At 50.5% G+C, this 19,809-nt stretch overlaps 1 protein-coding gene across 1 annotated transcript; it reads left to right on the forward strand.

Annotated features, from left to right (window-relative positions):
• Nucleotides 1-3,355: 3,355 nt before the first annotated feature.
• Nucleotides 3,356-5,969, forward strand: LOC121233040 (endogenous retrovirus group K member 24 Gag polyprotein-like). The gene is made up of 2 exons (XM_041121625.1): nucleotides 3,356-3,359; nucleotides 4,881-5,969. Exon 2 carries the CDS (start codon nucleotides 5,115-5,117, stop codon nucleotides 5,967-5,969), a length of 855 nt encoding a protein of 284 aa, XP_040977559.1. The 5' UTR covers nucleotides 3,356-3,359; nucleotides 4,881-5,114.
• Nucleotides 5,970-19,809: the final 13,840 nt, after the last annotated feature.

Consider the following 19,809-nt stretch of genomic DNA (forward strand, 5'->3'; position numbering starts at 1 on the left):
AGGAAACAGTTTTCCCATTTTTGGTCTTCCACTAATCAGTCTAATAACCTTCTTAATGTTACCTGCTTTTGGCACCGTGGTTCTGGTGCCTGGAAATGCAGACTCACTGATAAAACATATTCTCATCTCTCTGATGAGACTCAAATTTGGTGGTCAAGTGATAATAAAGACCACTGTAAGGGACATTTGAGTATAGGTCCAGATGGGCTTCCTATCTGTTGGGACACCACAGAGGAGGTGGGAAAAACTGTGGACAAGTTGTTGATGAATGGTCCGTCAGATCATCCTCTGGGAGTAGGTAATTCAACATATTTCCAATCACCACGGACACCTACCAGTTTGTTTGAAAATGGTGCACGAGCCTTAAAGGGTCACTATTGGGTGTGTGGCCAACGGGCCTACAAACTGCTACCAGCAAATTGGACTGGAGTGTGTTATGTGGGGGTAATTCACCCTTTGTTTTTCCTGCTCCCAGACGATGAAGGGGATGGACTGGGTGTTAAAGTATATGATGATCTCAATCGATATCGACGATCCATTGATACCTGTATAGCAGGTGGGAGTGGTCAAACCTGGGGCAAAGACAAGTGGACGCCTCAACGTATCATACAACATTATGGACCTGCCACCTGGAACCCCAATGAGTGGGTTAGCAGTGCTCGAGAACCTATCTATAACCTAAATCGCATCATCCGGTTAAAAGCTGTCCTAGAGATCATTACTAATGAGACAGCCCGTGCCCTTGATCTATTGGCGGATCAAGCTACACAAATGCGAACAGCAATATTACAACATCGCATGGTTCTCAATTACCTGCTAGCCGAGTGTCCTGGGTTCAGCTGGGATGGAGTTAATTTTTACAGGAACCTGGGAGGTGGGGGGGCATAGCGGGGGCAGCTGACCTGAACTAGCCAAGGAGCTATTCCATACCATGTGACATCATGCTCAGTATATAAATGGGGAGTGGGCCGGGGGGAGGGCTCTCCTGCTCTCTCTCGACTTTCGGTGGGGGAAGTGGCGGAGCGTCGGGTCCCGGGTGGTGAGCAGTTGCACTGTGCATCACTCTTTTTTTGTATACTCTTTCATTAGTACCGTCGTTGTTGTTGTAACTTTTTTTTGCGTTGTCCCAGTAAACTGCCCTTATCTCAACCCTCGAGGTTCTGGGTTTTTTTCTTTTCTCTCCTCCGTCTCCCCCCTATCCCACTGGAGGGGGGCGGGAGGAGTGAGCGAGCGGCTGCGTGGTCCTTTGTAACCGGCTGGGCTGAAACCACGACAGTCCTTTTTGGCGCCCAACGTGGGGCAAGGAAGGGTTGAGATAACGACAGATCTGGCTAGAGCGTGTTGAAACAAATTTGTCATACGCATTCCTTATATTAGATAAATAGATGTTAGTCACAATGTTGATTAATTTGTTTACATGGTGGCGTTTTGTAAGTTCTTATATGCTCTATGTATTGCCTATAGTTACGTTTCTCACCTCTGGGAGAGTGATTGGGATTATCATTGTGCTGTACTGGGCAATGTCGACTTGTGAAATGATTACATCACTGGTCATGAGGTTAAGCTGGTATCCGTATGAGGCAGTGATATCATTTCCATACTTTGGGCACCTTCTATCGGATTTTATTGGTATTAACACCCAATCCATGGGGAAGTCAGGGGGGGATACTTCCCCCCGTACCTTCGCCACCCTTCTCTCCTTGCGACTAATTACAACAGCTTTTGAGAACTTTGAATATCCTTGGGATGCACAAGCCAGTGTGCTGTTAGTGCTATGCCTCCTGAATATGTTTCAGGTCTTGTTTAGGGCTACAAAAAGGCTCTTTAAGAGTACCACCCAGAGATCTGCCCCAAAGCTGGATATTCATGGGTGGCATGGCATGTGGGAGGATATGGGCAGGTATCTAGAGAACTTCTCACCCCCAGTGGCTTGGAAGTTCACTCCTGAACAACTACAGAACCCTCATGAAGTGGTAGAATATTTGAAAGAAAAATGCTGTGGCTATTCCAAAGACGTACAACTCGCTGCACTGTGCTGGGCCCTGGCCAGTATCTACCAAACACTGCTTGATATTAGGCAGCACCCTCAGGGGGAAAAGGGGGAAAAGATGGAAAACAGGGCAAAAGGCACCGTGGCTACCCCTACCCCGGCAACAGGCAGCGCGGCTACCCCAACCCCTGTGACAGATACTGCAGCTAAACCAGAGAACCAACCTGTGCCAGTATCAGTCGCCCCTGTACAGAAAAAGAAACACACAAAGAAATCAGTTCGCTCAGTGAGAGATGAAGATGAACCAGGGTCATCGCGAGAACAGGAGGAAGAGGCAGAACCTGAAATAATCACCCGATCTCTATCCCTGAGTGAGTTGCGTGACATGCGAAAAGATTTTAGCCGCCACCCAGGTGAGCACATTGTTACCTGGCTGCTCCGATGCTGGGATAATGGGGCTAGTAGTGTGGAATTAGAGGGTAAGGAAGCCAAGCAGTTGGGATCTCTGTCTAGGGAAGGGGGCATCGACAAGGCGATTGGGAGAAAAACACAAGTCCTCAGCCTCTGGAGGTGACTTCTGTTAGGTGTAAAGGAAAGATACCCCTTCAAGGATGAAGTTACATGTCACCAAGGCAAGTGGACCACCATGGAGAGAGGTATCCAGTACCTGAGGGAATTAGCCGTGCTGGAGGTGATTTATAATGATCCAGAAAATGCGCAGTCACCCATAGACCCAGATGAAGTCCAATGCACACAACCCATGTGGCGGAAGTTTCTACGAAGTGCACCACCAACCTATGCCAACTCATTGGCAGTAATGTCCTGGAAAGAAGGCCATGGACAAACGGTGGATGAATTGGCTGTCCAACTGCAGCAATACGAAGGAAGTCTCTCTTCCTCCCTACGGGCCTGTGTCTCGGCTGTAGAGGAATTGTCCCGAGAGTTCCAGCAATTCAAAGTGGATATGTCCTCCTCCCCACCTGTACAGGCCCGCATCGCAGCTATTGGGAGTAAGCATTCCTCTGCCCAAGAGAGAGGAGAGAGAAAGTACACACGACGGGCTAACCTGTGGTTTTACCTGTGTGACCATGGAGAGGACATGAGGAAGTGGGATGGAAAACCTACCTCAGTCCTGGATGCATGGGTACGGGAGTTGCGAGAAAAAGCAACCAGAAAAGAGGATTCCTCTTGGAAAACTGCTGCTCCAGTTTCCTGTGAGGAGTCCCCCAGACGCAGTAGAAGGGCTGATCTCATTGCTGATCCTCTTGAAGGGACTTCTGATTCACGTGTGCGAAAAGTGAGTAACGGATACTCTAACCAGGATTAGAGGGGCCCTGCCTCCAGCCAGGTGGAGGAGAGGGACAACCGAGTCTACTGGACAGTGTGGATTCGATGGCCTGGCACATCAGACCCACAGGAATATAAGGCTCTAGTAGACACTGGTGCACAATGTACCCTAATGCCATCAAGTTATAAAGGGGCAGAACCCATCTGTATCTCTGGTGTGACAGGGGGATCCCAAGAGCTAACCGTATTGGAAGCTGTAGGGAACACCGTTCGGAAGATCTCGCGATGTCACGGAAAGGTAGAAGGCTAGTCGTCGCCTCCCTATGACGTATCAGTGATCCCACCTGCTGTTGTTAGTATAAAAGGAATTAACTGCGCAATAAAGGACGGAGTTGGCACTCACACCATGTGTGTTATCTGTCTCTTCCCTGGTCCAGACCGATCAGTGATCTAATCGCGGCACCTTGATATGTAGCACTGCTACATAGTGGTGACCCCGACGTGATCGGCCGTACAGGCGACAATGGAGCTTGCGCAAGCGATTTAGGTGTTGAAAGCGTTAGCTGATGAGGTGGGTGCTCGTGATTTGATTAAGAAAGGCCCCGCGGGCGAATGCATCCAATGGTTGCTGCGCCGGGGGGACATCGAGTCTCCTAGAGAAGCTTTGAGCCCCCCAAAATGGGGAGATATTCGGGAGTCCTTGCTCCGATCGGCGCTCGCGGCTGAACGCGGAGCTGCTAAACGATTGGAGACCTGGGGCAAGATAGAGAAGGTGATTACGGCGACACAGCAGACTACGGCGTGCCTGCTGGCTACGCGAGCTGTTGTGTCTGTGAGTAAAGAGCCGCCTCCGGAACAGCGGGAGACAGCGCCCTCGGGGACGGTGAGTCGGACTCAGACAGAGTGGGCTGCAGTGGAGCGGGGCTCACAGAGTGGTCCGTCCTTAGTTGCAGACATAGGCACGGAGGGCGTGGTGGAGACGGAGGTTTTCCCTATAGAGGCGGCACCAGCGGGACCTGATGCGCCCCCCCCACAGTATCCGTGGGAGGAGTTGCGGCAGACGGTTCAAAGGGACTTGGAAGAACGCCTTTTAGACTGGGTCCCAGGCACGGATATTAAGGGCGATCTATACCAACAATTGAAAGAGTGGGAGGAACAGCCACCCACAGAGGAGATGATTGCGAGGCTACAGCGGCTGAAAACTACGGGGGGCGGGGAGGCGCCTCCCTGTGCGGAAAATCAGACACTCTTGCCGGGACAGCCGACCGAGCTTCCTGGACCTTTACCCGAGCCTGTGCCTGCTAAGCCACTACCTGCGCCCTTACCGGGGCAGATTAAACCCTCGTCTGAGCTTTTCCGGGGGTGGCGCGAGGTGCCACCTCAGATCGGTTCCGATAGTTCTGACGAAGGGAAGGCGGATAATGCAGTATGGAGGCCATTGAAACCTGCGCCACCGGTACAGACAGAGGGGGGACAGACCGCCTTGCAGACACTACAGGGCATGTTGCGAAGGCTTGATGGGATTATACAGAATGCAGAGCGTGCGGTGCCTTTAATGCCCCCGGTACCGGGGGTGGGGGATGGCCAGGAAGGGAACGCTCAGAAGGGCACAGACTGGCAACTAGTAGCCAAAGAATGTTGCCTCTCAGGGGTTCGGTTTCAACCGGTCGTTCTCCCTATTCGGGCAGCACCGAGGGGAGGGTATGAGTGGACACCTCTTGATATAAAAACTGTTCGGGAGCTCGCAAGTACTGTACAGGCGCATGGAGTGAATTCTTCACAAGCGCTCACTCTGTTTGAGTGTCTGCTCTCAACACCTGTTGCGCCTTTTGATGTAATGCAGCTAATGAGGGGAGTATTGCCCCCGTCATTGCTGTTGTTGTTTAAGGAGGAATGGCGGGCGCAATGCGTTAAGGTAGTGGCCGACGCTCAGGCTCCTGGTCATCACCTGGCGGGGGTGACCATAGAGCAGCTCATGGGGGAGGGACGGTTTGCAACGCCTCAGGCACAGGCACAAGGTATGCGCGGACGTGACTTTACGGCAGTCGCAACAACTGCCTTAGCCGCTCTTAGGCGTGTCGCGGCCATGGATAGAGCGGACCCCCCTTGGGTAAAAATTCGGCAGGGGATCTCTGAGAGGTTTACTGCCTTTTTAGACCGGCTCCAGCTTGCTATGCAAGCAGCGAACCTTCCGGAGTCGGCTAAAGACTCGATTCTAATTGAATGTGCTAGGGCTCAAGCTAACCCACAGACCTCAGCGCTTCTCTCTCATTTGCCAACGGGTTCGTCGCTAGGCGACATGATACGCTATGTACTGGAGAGAGAGCAGCAACAAGAAACACGCCCGGTAGTGGCAGCCTTACAACAAGTTTTACAAGCGGCTGCAGGCGCTTGTCACCGATGTGGGGGTAGGGGCCATATATCGAGGGATTGCGCAACCAAACCCGGAGTATCGGACCAGGAGAAGGGGGCGGGCAAACTCCGCTGTTGGAAATGTGGCAAGCTCGGGCACAGAGCTCGGGAATGCCGCGCCGAGACCCGGCAGGGAGCTCCGGGGTCTACAAAACAACAGGGACCGATGTCGGGAAACGGTACGGGGGGGGGCATGGGGGCCGGGCCCTCCCCTTCAGTTTTTGCACAGGGCCCAACAACAACAACAACCCCGAATCAACCGGTGCTGCCGTGGAACTAACCACTGCAGGGGAGGGGCATGATCAAGGCAATGTGAGGACGATTCCTACAGTTCCTCCTACTGCCCAAATAGCATTAACCATGGGCATGAAAACCCGTCCAGAAACGGTGATCGTTCTGGAGGTGGGATCACCCCTTTCTCCACCCCGCATTACTCTGCTAGCCTTGTTGGACACAGGGGCAGATGTTACCGTAATTCCAGTTCATGCCTGGCCCCCAGAGTGGCCCACCGCAGTACACGGCCAATTGATGGGGGTGGGGGGAGCACAGGAATCGAGGGTGAGTACGTCCTCAGTGAAAATCACTCTTGCCCAGCCCATGACTGCTGCCGACTCTGACAGAGTGGCATGGTGCAATCCAATGGTGGCAACGGTCCCAACAGCCATTCTTGGGCGCTGTTGCCTACATCTTTGGGGGTGTCACCTTTCCACGGATTTTTAATGCAGGCCACTGCCGTCTGCCGTCCTTTGAAGCTCACTTGGCTTACGGACAAGCCGGTGTGGGTGGAGCAGTGGCCGACGACTGAGGAGAAGCGGGCGGCAGTGGTAGAACTGGTGCGAAGAGAACTGCAAATGGACCATCTTGAACCTTCCACCAGTCCCTGGAACACTACTGTATTTGTTATAAAAAAGAAATCAGGGGCGTGGCGGCTCCTCCATGACTTGCGAGCAGTCAATGCCTGCTTGCAGGACATGGGGCCTTTACAGTCAGGACTACCCTCTCCGGCCATCGTACCGAAAGGACAGGGTGTCATTGTGATTGATATAAAAGATTGTTTTTTCAGTATTCCCTTGTACCCAGGAGATCGCGAAAGGTTTGCCTTTTCAATCCCAGAGCGAAACCATCAAGCGCCCGTGCAGCGGTATCAGTGGAAAGTGCTCCCTCAAGGTATGAAAAATTCGCCGACTCTCTGTCAAATCGCGGTAGGCAAGGCCTTACGGTCCCTACGAGAGGGCAACCCGGAAGCCACCATTATTCATTACATGGATGACATTCTGCTATCCCACCGAGACGACTCTGTATTGCAACATCTCTATGATCAAACGGTCCAGCAACTAAGTGAATATGGGCTACACATATCCCCCAACAAAACACAAATAGGACCTTCTGTTAGTTATCTAGGCACCCAGTTAACCCCCCGTACAATTACCGCTCAGAGTTTCACAGTCCCTGACCAAGTGTACACCTTACATGATGCCCAAAAGTTAGTGGGCAAACTGTTGTGGCTAAGGAACTTTGTTCCAATTGCTGAGGATGAACTGAATCTGTTATACCAACTACTCCGGGGAGGCGAACCTTTGCAGGCACCACGTGTGTTGCAACCAGCGCAGCGTGCATTGCTAGAAAACATAGCCCAACGGGCTCAGCAATGGGGCCTGCAAAGGTTTCAACCCACACGCCCAGTTGTTGCACGACTCTTTGTGGCCAGGCAAAGTTGCCATGGTGTATTGATACAGCCTGCGGAAAGCCCGGAGTGGCCTTTTGCGTGGCTGCATCAGGGCAAAGTGCACACAGCCATCATCAGTTGGCCACTGTTAGTAGCTGCCATGATTCTGCGTTGCCGGAGGGCTTGTCAACATTTTATCGGTAAAGACCCAGACCGCATTGTCTTACCCTGCTCCCTAACGCAATGGGATTTAGTTTACCCGCAAGTCTCTGTTTTACAGGGTGCGTTGGCAGACTTTGCCGGGACAGTAGCAGGACATGAGGTCCATCCCTGTGGGGAGGTCTTACATGCCTTACCCATCCTCCCAGCACAGCAATTGGCTAAACACCCTAATGACGGCCGCACAATCTTTACTGATGCGTCTTCCAAGACTAGTAAGGCCGTCTGTGTTTGGAAGGAGGATGGGGCATGGCATCAAATAGCATATACTGAACCCAGTCGTTCCGTGCAGTTTTTGGAAGCTAAAGCAGTAACCATGGCATTGTTACGTTGGCCAACTGAGCCCTTGAATGTAGTCATGGATTCACTGTATGTGTATAAACTCTTGGTTGCAGGAGAATGGGCCCTAGCCTCTTCTACAGAGATAGCCGGTATGCTGTTAAACGCCTTACAGTTGCGCAGTGCACCTGTTTTCCCTATTCATGTTACCAGTCATTCTGGTCTTCCAGGATCGCTAGCCGAAGGGAACAGCCGCGCTGACCACGCGGCACGAGCACTGTTAGCTGCTGTTGGTAAGGATAACGGCACGCCAGCCAGAGCACGTGCAATAACGTTACACCGCCTCTTGCACTGCGGTCCCCGAGGTTTGACGGCACTAACGGGTATTTCTCGTGCCGAAGCTAGAGAGATTGTTGCGGCTTGTCCCCATTGTACCCAAGGACCTCTTTGGGAAGCCGGGGTCAACCCTCGTGGTTTACAACCAAATCAGATCTGGCAAACAGATATTACAGAGTACGCTCCCTTTAAGCCACTACAGTATTTGCATGTTACTGTAGACACCTATAGTAAATATATTCTCGCTACAGCACACAGGAAGCAGAATAGCTTGGCGGTCGTACAACACTGGCGTGCTTGCATAGCCCAGCTGGGAATTCCACAGCAGATCAAGACGGATAATGGTACAGCGTATACTGCAGAAAAGGTGAAACGGTTTTGTGCAACCTGGGGTATAGCCCTTGTACATGGCATTCCTTATAACAGCACAGGCCAGGCCATTGTAGAACGAGCACATCGAACCTTAAAAACCCTCCTAGATCGTCTTAGGGAGGGGGACCAGGCGGAGCCATCCTGCTTACGGGATAATTCACCTGTTTCCCGTACACAGCGTCTCCTGTTAACTGCGTTAACTTCGTTAAATCAGACAATTCGGGGGGATCTGGACCAGACGACGGCGCAACGACATTTTACGACTACGGAGGAGAAAGGCCCCTACCCACTGGTCCGTGTGCGTGATCCCCAGACACGCCAATGGGACGGACCGTTTGAGCTGCGTTGCCTCGGGCGGGGGTACGCCTGTGTACAGACACCTGAAGGGCTACTGAAATGGGTCCCTAGTCGTATGATTCGTCCTGTCCTAACCTCATAGTGTTTTGAGTGTTTTTTCTTTACAGATTACTGTTATCCTTTCCTGGCTTGTGACTCCTTGGGTCTCTGCTACGAACTTCTGACACTACGCCACTTAATGAATAAGACAGCAGAACTTCGGAGACAATAAGGAGCTGCAAGACCTTTATAGCAATTACGAACACTATCATTTTGGCTTGGAGTACTTAACTGTGGGATGGGGGCTTACGAGTTGGTTTATATCTCTGTTAAAACTCAGGGTTTCTTTTATTCTTCTGCATTTTCTCAGGTATAATATTGCTCTTACTGTATTCGATTCATTCTATTCATAGATCTTGTAGGTCACTTTAGCCAACATAACAAGCCAAGATTCTCTGTGCACTGCAACCACATCACAAAGCCCGTGAACCAGTAGACAAGATGGCTATGACTCATGCGGCACGCCTGGCCAGCGACCACATGTGCCATAGACTCCCTATGTTTTAACTCAGACGAATTTTAGCACCCGCTGGCCACGTCTGCTAAAATTTGCTTCTCTGTAAATGTACAATACCGGAATTTTCCGAAGAGCATTGGGCTGGTGCACAGCAAGGCCATTGCTGCCTCTCTGGGGACGCCCACGTAAAGCTGACACCTACCGATTGCTGGGCTGAGTTCGCGGATGCTGATAACTATATTTGCTAATGCTCTTTTTATAGAAAAAGGGAGGGGGAATTGTTGTGGGAACATTTTCAGCTAACGGTCACAAGAGCATTCCAGACGCCTTTAGAAGACCTTGAGCAGAATAAACAAGAAGACAAGAATAAGAAAGATACCAATTAGAAAAACACAGGTGCACATTCCACGATAAAGAGAACTTAGCACAAACAACCTCAGTTCGGCAGCTTATCTTGGCCAATTAGACTGAGATAAGTCTCGTATGTTTAGTTAGTATGACCAATTATATTTTATACTTATGCGCGTGTGCAGTGTTGATGCAGCCAATCATTGAGTGCAACTGGACGCGTGGACAGTGCATGAATAGTGTGTGTAACCAATGGGAGCTAGTTGGACATGAGGAGGGGGAGATGTAGGGAACACCGTTCGGAAGATCTCGCGATGTCACGGAAAGGTAGAAGGCTAGTCGTCGCCTCCCTATGACGTATCAGTGATCCCACCTGCTGTTGTTAGTATAAAAGGAATTAACTGCGCAATAAAGGACGGAGTTGGCACTCACACCATGTGTGTTATCTGTCTCTTCCCTGGTCCAGACCGATCAGTGATCTAATCGCGGCACCTTGATATGTAGCACTGCTACAAGAAGCTGAAATGAGTCTAACTGGGAATGAGTGGCATAAACACCCCATTGTGACTGGCCCAGAGGCCCCGTGCATCCTTGGTATAGATTATCTCAGGAGCGGGTATTTCAAGGACCCAAAAGGGTACCGTTGGGCCTTTGGTATAGCTGCATTGGAGACGGAGGAGATTGAACAGCTGTCTACCCTGCCTGGTCTCTCTCAAGACCCTTCGGTTGTGGGGTTGCTGAAGGTTGAAGAACAACAGGTGCCAATTGCTACCACGACGGTGCACCGGCGGCAATATCGCACCAACCGAGATTCCCTGATCCCCATCCATAAGCTGATTTGCCAATTGGAGAGTCAAGGAGTGATCAGCAAGACTCACTCACCCTTTAACAGTCCCATATGGCCCGTGCAGAAATCTAATGGGGAATGGAGACTAACAGTAGATTATCGTGGGCTGAATGAAGTCACGCCACCGCTGAGCGCTGCTGTGCCAGGTATGTTAGAGCTTCAATATGAACTGGAATCAAAGGCAGCTAAGTGGTATGCCACAATGGACATTGCTAATGCATTTTTCTCCATTCCTTTGGCAGCGGAGTGCAGGCCACAGTTTGCCTTTACTTGGAGGGGTGTCCAGTACACTTGGAATCGACTGCCCCAGGGGTGGAAACACAGCCCCACTATTGGCCATGGACTGATCCAGGCTGCACTGGAAAAAGGTGAAGCTCCAGAGCACCTGCAATACATTGATGACATCATCGTATGGGGCAACACGGCAGAAGAAGTTTTTGAGAAAGGGAAGAAAATAATCCAAATCCTTTTGAAGGCTGGTTTTGCCATAAAAGAAAGTAAGGTCAAGGGACCTGCACAGGAGATCCAGTTCTTAGGAGTAAAATGGCAAGATGGACGTCATCAGATCCCTATGGATGTGATCAACAAAAAAGCAGCTATGTCTCCACCAACTAATAAAAAGGAAACACAGGCTTTCTTAGGTGTTGTGGGCTTTTGGAGAATGCATATTCCAAATTACAGTCTGATTGTAAGCCCTCTCTACCAAGTTACCCGGAAGAAGAATGATTTTAAATGGGGGCCTGAGCAACGACAAGCTTTTGAACAAATTAAGCAGGAGATTGTTCATGCAGTAGCTCTTGGGCCAGTCCGGGCAGGACAAGATGTTATAAATGTGCTCTACACTGCAGCTGGGGAGAATGGCCCTACCTGGAGCCTCTGGCAGAAAGCACCTGGGGAGACCTGAGACCGACCCCTGGGGTTTTGGAGTCGGGGATACAGAGGATCCGAGGCTCGCTATACTCCAACTGAAAAAGAGATATTGGCAGCATATGAAGGAGTTCGAGCCGCCTCAGAAGTGGTTGGTACTGAAACACAGCTCCTCTTAGCACCCCGACTGCCAGTGCTGGGCTGGATGTTCAAAGGGAAAGTCTCCTCTACACATCATGCAACTGATGCCACGTGGAGTAAGTGGGCCGCACTGATCACACAACGGGCTCGCATAGGAAACCCCAGTCGCCCAGGAATTGTGGAAGTGATCATGGACTGGCCAGAAGGCAAAAATTTTGGAATGTCGCCAGAGGAGGAGGTGACACGGGCTGAAGAGGCCCCGCTGTATAATAAACTGCCAGAAAATGAGAGGCAATATGCCCTGTTCACTGATGGGTCCTGTCGCATTGTGGGAAAGCATCGGAGGTGGAAGGCTGCTGTATGGAGTCCTACACGACAAGTTGCAGAAACTGCTGAAGGAGAAGGTGAATCGAGTCAGTTTGCAGAGGTGAAAGCCATCCAGCTAGCGTTAGACATTGCTGAAAGAGAGAAGTGGCCAGTGCTCTATCTCTATACTGACTCATGGATGGTGGCAAATGCCCTGTGGGGGTGGCTACAGTAATGGAAGCAGAGCAACTGGCAGCACAGAGGTAAACTCATCTGGGCTGCCGCACTGTGGCAAGATATTGCTGTTCGGATAGAGAAGCTAGTGGTAAAAGTACGCCACGTAGATGCTCATGTACCCAAGAGTCGGGCCACTGAAGAACATCAAAAGAACCAGCAGGCAGATGAGGCCGCCAAGACTGAAGTGTCTCAGGTGGACCTGGACTGGCAACGTAGGGGTGAGCTATTTATGGCTCAGTGGGCCCAGGATACGTCAGGCCATCAGGGAAGAGATGCAACATATAGATGGGCTTGTGATCGAGGGGTGGACTTGACCATGGACACTATCGCACAGGTTATGCATGAATATGAAACATGTGCTGCAATTAAGCAAGCCAAGCGGCTAAAACCCCTGTCGTATGGAGGGCGATGGCTGAAATATAAACAGTGGGAGGCCTGGCAGATTGACTATATCACACTCCCACAAACCCGCCAAGACAAGTGCCATGTGCTTACAATGGTGGAAGCAACCACTGGATGGCTGGAAACATATCCTGTGTCCCACGCCACTGCCCAGAACACTATCTTGGGCCTTGAAGAGAAAGTCTTATGGCGACATGGCACCCCAGAAAGAATCGAGTCGGACAACGGGACTCACTTCTGAAACAACCTCATAGACACCTGGGCCAAAGAACATGGCATTGAGTGGGTATATCACATCCCCTATCACGCACCGGCCTCTGGAAAAATCGAACGATACAATGGACTGCTGAAAACTACATTGAGAGCAATGGGGGGTGGAACTTTCAAACATTGGGATACACATTTAGCAAAAGCCACCTGGTTAGTTAATACTAGAGGATCCGCCAATCGGGCGGGCCCTGCCCAACCAAGACTTCCACATAGTGTAGAAGGAGATAAAGTCCCTGTAGTGCGCATGAGGAGTATGTTAGGAAAGACAGTCTGGGTTAGTCCTCCCTCAAGCAGAGACAAACCCATCCAAGGGGTGGTTTTTTGCTCAAGGACCTGGGTACACCTGGTGGGTGATGCAGAAGGATGGGGAAGTTCGATGTGTACCTCAGGGAGATTTGGTTTTGGGAGAGAATAGCCAGTGAATTAGGCTGTATGATATGTAACTGCTAAATAACCTGCCAATGTATGTCATTGTATCTATAGTGTCTATATGCCATATCAAGGGTATTACTGTAAGAATTACCCAAATGACTGAAGGATGGACTTTGAAACTGAGCCAAGTACAACAGTGATAGAACTTGAACTGGTGCCCAGCAATTTCCTCAAGATCAGCATCTTCGACCTGCAGACCAAGGGTGTGGGTTGCACCAAATGTACCAGCCAGAAGTTCCAGAGACAGCATACAACAACCCAGCACCTCACACCATCTCTCTTATCCTGAAGGACTGTTACAACAGATGGAGCCCCAAAGTCATGGACTAAATAAAATTGATGGACACATTGGAGGGATAACGCATCGACTAAGGGAATACTATTTGTGTGTGTGTGTGTGTGTGTGGGGGGGGTCCATATACATATATATATGTATAAGACAAGGAAAGTGGTAGTGGTTGATTGGAAAATGTAAGATCTGGGCATGATGTAGATGGTATAGAATAAGGGGTGGATAATGTCCTGGGTTCAGCTGGGATGGAGTTAATTTTTACAGGAACCTGGGAGGTGGGGGGGCATAGCCAGGGCAGCTGACCTGAACTAGCCAAGGAGCTATTCCATACCATGTGACATCATGCCCAGTTGTGATGGGTTGAACCTGGCTGGATGCCAGGTGCCCACCAAAGCCGTTCTATCACTCCCCCTCCTCAGCTGGACAGGGGAGAGAAAATATAACAAAGAGCTTGTGGGTCGAGATAAGGACAGGAGAGATCACTCACCACTTACCGTCACGGGCAAAACAGACTCAGCTTGGGGAAAATTAACTCACTTTATTACAAATCAACCAGAGTAGGGTAATGAGAAATAAAACCAAATCTCAGAACACCTTCCCTCCACCCCTCCCTTCTTCCCGGGCACAACTTCACTCCCCGCTTCTCTACCAACCCCCCCAGTGGCACAGGGGGATGGGGAATGGGGTTTACGGTCAGTTCATCACACGTTGTTTTCTGCCGCTTTATCCTCCTCAGGGGGAGGACTCATCACACTCTTCCCTGCTCCAGCGTGGGGTCCCACCCACGGGAGACAGTCCTCCATGAACTTCTCCAACGTGGGCCCTTCCCACGGGCTGCAGTTCTTCACGAACTGCTCCAGCATGGGTCCTTTCCACGGTGTGCAGTCCTTCAGGAGCACACTGCTCCAGCGTGGGTCCCCCACGGGGTAACAAGTCCTGCCAGAAAACCTGCTCCGTGGGCTCCTCTCTCCACAGATCCGCAGCTTCTGCCAGGAGCCTGCTCCAGCACAGGGTTCCCACGGGGTCACAGCCTCCTTCGGGAAACCCACCTGCTCCGGCGTGGGGTCCTCCACGGGCTACAGGTGGAGATCTGCTCCACCGTGGACCTCCATGGACTGCAGGGGGACAGCCTGCCTTGTTACCGAAAAGCTCGGAATGAAGAACTTATCAACACCAATTTAGTGTAGATAAGCAGACACTTCTTTATTGACGGCCGGGTGCGCGGGCGAGTCCTCTCACGAACCACGCACACCTGTCTTCAAAACAATACACCTTATATTAAGACTTATCGATACATATTCATTAGATTTCCAAGAAAAGTTATACATATTCATTAGATTTTTGGGAAATCATTAGCATATGTGAATATCTTTTACGCAGGCGTAGTGAAGGTCTCTCCGAGGCGTGGTAAGTCTTGGAGGCGGGTAGCTTTTGACCAGGAGGTGTGTTTTGGTATTATAATGAAGCAAAGTTCGTCTAGAGTTCATGATTTCTTCATCGATGTTATGGCAACAGGTGCAATCCATCCTTTTTGACAGTAGCTATGCGGTTATCTCTAACGGCTCTAGCCAGGGACCTTCCAGGAGCCTTGTACTGCACATTCTATCTTTGGGGATCGGCCGCTGCGTTCCAAACAGGCCGTTGTCAGGTAACGTACTGACAACTCTTACACCACCCCGTTGTCAGGTATTTCTTTATCCTGTTCTCTAAGTTCTAAATGTTCCTACTAGATGATTTTAGCCAATTTCTCTGGCCTTGATACGGGGCTATACAGGGGATTTCACAGCAGACACTGGTTGGTGGTTAAATATATAAAATACAACATACATATGATTTTGCTAAAATATTAAAACTAAATATGATTAATTCTAACTAATAACAAATTAATAACAAATCAGTAACAGCCTCACCATGGTCTTCACCACGGGCTGCAGGGGAATCTCTGCTCCGGCGCCTGGAGCACCTCCTCCCCCTCCTTCTTCACTGACCTTGGTGTCCGCAGAGTTGTTTCTCTTACATGTTCTCACTCCTCTCTCCGGCTGCCGAAATACCGCCCGTTGCAACTTTTTCCTTCTTAAAAATGTTATCACAGAGGCGTTACCACTATCACTGATTGGCTCGGCCTTGGCCAGCGGCGGGTCTATCTTAGAGCCGGCTGGTATTGGCTCTCTCTCTCGAACATAGGGGAAGCTTCCAGCAACTTCTTACAGAAGCCACCCCTGTAACACCCCCCCCGCTACCAAAACCTTGCCACACAAAACCAATACACCAGTATATATATGGGGAGTGGGCCGGGGGGAGGGCTCTCCTGCTCTCTCTCGACTTTCGGTGGGGGAAGTGGCGGAGCGTCGGGTCCCGGGTGGTGAGCAGTTGCACTGTGCATCACTCTTTTTTTGTATACTCTTTCATTAGTACCGTCGTTGTTGTTGTTGTAACTTTTTTTTGCGTTGTCCCAGTAAACTGCCCTTATCTCAACCCTCGAGGTTCTGGGTTTTTTTCTTTTCTCTCCTCCGTCTTCCCCCTATCCCACCAGAGGGGGGCGGGAGGAGTGAGCGAGCGGCTGCGTGGTCCTTTGTTACCAGCTGGGCTGAAACCACGACACCGAGGAAGGAGGTGTTTGCGGTAAACTGAATGATTCTAACTGATGACAGCAGGAAAATTGTTAAACAAATTACTGCGGGAATATGAAAGCTGGCCCATGTTCCTGTCCAGACATGGAAAGGCTGGGACATTGATATGTTTTCCTGGCTCCCTGGAGGTCCATAGGTTAAGCGAATCCTATTTTACTTGTTGTGTGGTTTTGCCATGTTATTCTTTTTACCATGTATCATTCCATGCTTTATACAATTGATTCAACGTGTTGTAACTAATATGCAATTTGTAACTACTATTTCGCCTGACGGTGTTAAACAAATTCGCGCTGTGCACCGAACCACACCGTCGGTAATACAGATTGTATAAAATGCTCTTTTCTGGCTTTTCTATATAGCTATCTTTTCTCAAAACCACCATGGGTCCTGAAACAATCTTTGAGCCACGGGGTGGTGTAAGAGACTGAATTGTTATCTTGAACCATTTGCCTCAAAGATTGTTAGGTGTGAGGGACTGGGCTGTCATCAAGGAACTGTGAACTGCTTATCTTGAGCCCTTTGTCTCTAAGATGGCCTGTTTAAGCAGGACACCCCTCTGTCCATAAGGACGATTACCAGGCCATTGAGGCATCCAGGGGAGGAAAGTGGGCTGGAGCAGATAAGGCGAAGGTCGTGTGATAAATGAAACCTGCAGCGCATGACATCATCGAAATATGCCCTATAAAAACCCATAGAGACAAGCTGTGGGAGCTTTTTCTTCCTCACCAAAGAATTGAAGATTGAGGACCGACGGGACGCCGCTGGATCCGTGCTGGTGACCATCCTTGCAACTCTATCCCGACTGCTTGCTTAATTTCTACCTTTTCTTCCATTCTATCCTATCGCCACCATTTTCCACTTTTGATACTTTTGATAATAAAAACTCTTTTGGCTATACGGCATTTGACCTCGTTTGTGTCTTAATCTTGCTCTTGGGATCATATCGAAACCTTCCCCGACATTGGATCGGGACAGTCCTCCCTCAGCTTAAAATCATGTAGGTGGTCCTGGCTGAGGAGGGAATTGCCCAGGATGAGTAGGGCTTGTTGGGGCACAGATAAAGCCTTGCAGAAGGATGTCCTGCAGCCACTCATAGGGCCAAGGGTGTGTGGAGAAATGATGGACTCTCTTTGCTGATGTTGGTGAGTGAGGAGCAGCTCTCTGAGCAGCGAGCGCAAGCCCTGTCCACCATGTGGGTGGGCGTGAGGGCACTAGCCTCACCACCAGGTCTCCACATCGCAAGCCGGGCAGGGGAGTGGGCTGGCAGCACAACAACAGGCAGGAGAACCAGGGCCCACAACACATGCCATCTGAGCATGGGCAAAGACAGAGAAAGGGGTAGCATGCTGTCGTGGTTTCAGCGAGGCCGATAACAAAGGACCACACAGCCACTCGCTCACTCCTCCCGCCCCCCTCCGGTGGGATAGGGAGGAGACGGAGGAGAGAAAAGAAAAAAAAACCAAAAAACCGGAACCCTGAGGGTTGAGATAAGGGCAGTTTACTGCGACAACACAAAAAAAGAGAAGTTACAACAACAACAACAACGGTACTAATGAAAGAATATACAAAAAGAGTGATGCACAGTGCAACTGCTCACCACCCGGAACCTGACGCTCCGCCACTTCCCCCACCGGAATGTGGAGGACCTTGGCTGGACCGAGGGGCCTGGGGAGGATATTGACCTTGACAAGATTGCAGTGTTCCCGTGAGAGAACAAGAAAGGACGAGAAGCATGCCTGGGAAACTAAGTTTAAGGAATGTGTTGACCGTTTGCAGTTGTGATAAGGAACCTGAAAAAGTCACCCAATGAGGGGTGAGAAAAACAACTTCTGACAACTTTTTGACCAATAAGGGACAGACATATGTACAGGGTAACAAGTATAATGGGTATAAATTTGCTGGCTTGTAGTAATAAAAAATCCCTTCTTTGCTTGTACTATAATAATGCGTACTTGTCGTTTGTCTGTCTCGACCGCGACAATTGGTGACCCCGACGTGATGCTGTAAATTATGCTTGTGACTGCGAGGAGAGCAGTGGAGACGGAGCCCGGCATAGCTTGACAGCGGCGGGAAGAGCTGCTAGTCCGGACCGATACTTGACACCTGCAGATAAACAGGTGAGCTGCCGGGAACATGGGCGGGACCCTCAGTAAAGAGGACGCCGGAATTGTAAATATGTGGAAAGTAATTTTGCAAAAGAGAGGACTTAAAGTAGAAGAGTTGATGTTGCGGAAAATGCTCTTATGGGGCAAGCAACACGGATATAAAGCAGACACAGTGACTGCATTTAGTGTGCCTGTGTGGCAAGGACTCGGGGACAAGCTGTTTGACAGTGCGTCCCGAGGGTCTAAGGAGGCAGCCAGCCTCCTGATGACGTGGTACCTGCTCCTTGAAACCGTCAAAGACATTAGAGAACAAAGGGATAGGATGAAGGAGCCAGACGTCCCCATCGCGGGGGGAGGACGGTCCTCTCCCACAGAGGACGTGGGGTCTGTTGCCCAGTCCTCTGGCAAGCGTGCAGGGCGGCCAAAGCCACGGGGCCGACAAAAGAACCCTGTCGTTGATGACTCTGATGATGAGCAGCCCTCAGGACATCCTCAGACTATTAAAGATAGAACATATAAGCGGCCCCGGGACTTGCTTCCTGGTAGTGACGTATGCCCCGCTGAAACGGCAGAGGCGCCGGTTAACCCGTCCGCCCCGCCCTTGCCGCCTGATTCAGAGGATGGAGAAGGGATGAATAGCCCCCCCCGGGCGCGGGGAGGGGAACAGGGGACCTCATGCCTGTACCCCCCTCTGCCAGCCGAAACATCAGAGGGTTGGCATGATCCCATGGACAATGATATGGGGGATCCTGAACCTGGGGGGTCTGCGGGAACACCGAAGGAGGGACAATTACAGGGAGGCTCGCGTTGCCGAGGACAGCCCTGGGTCCTTCCGCCGGCTCGAATTACTGTCAGTCCCCACGACCCCCTGAAATTCTGGCAGCAGGTGAAAGCTCGAGCTCTGCAAGAAGGAAACTGGGACCTGTCCGAGCAAATTAGCGTTCCTGTAACAGCAGGCAACTCCGGTGAAACGAATTTAAGGGGGACTGGGGCGATGGCTTTCCCCATGGTATGGGGTGATCCAGGACAAGGAATTATGGATATACATAGACCATATTCGTGGAAAGTTATACAGGATTTACAAAAGGCAACTGCGCAATATGGTCCCAACTCCCCCGCGGTTATGCAATTAATACGCCTGTTAACTATGGAAGAAATGACACCTTATGATATTGCTCAAATTGCTCAAATTATTTTCCAACCTGTGCAATGTGCTGTTTTTCATAGTATCTGGACTCAGAGAGCCAAGGCACAAGCAGTACACAATTTGCAGCTTTCACAAACCGATCCACGTTATGGTAACGGAGCTGATGTTCTGACCGGGACTGGTCAATTTAATAATCCTCAACATCAGGCTCAATGGCATCCACTTGTATTGGAGCAAGTAAAGACTGTTGGTGTAGAAGCTTTGCTCCGAACGGCGGAGCTGGCAGAGCCTAAGGCAAGATATACCATGATCAAACAGGGGGCTAAAAAACCGTTTCTGTCGTTTGTAGAGAAATTGATGAGGGCTATAGA

Source organism: Aquila chrysaetos (genome assembly GCF_900496995.4).
Source record: "Aquila chrysaetos chrysaetos chromosome W unlocalized genomic scaffold, bAquChr1.4 W_unloc_4, whole genome shotgun sequence".
NCBI lineage: Eukaryota > Metazoa > Chordata > Aves > Accipitriformes > Accipitridae > Aquila > Aquila chrysaetos.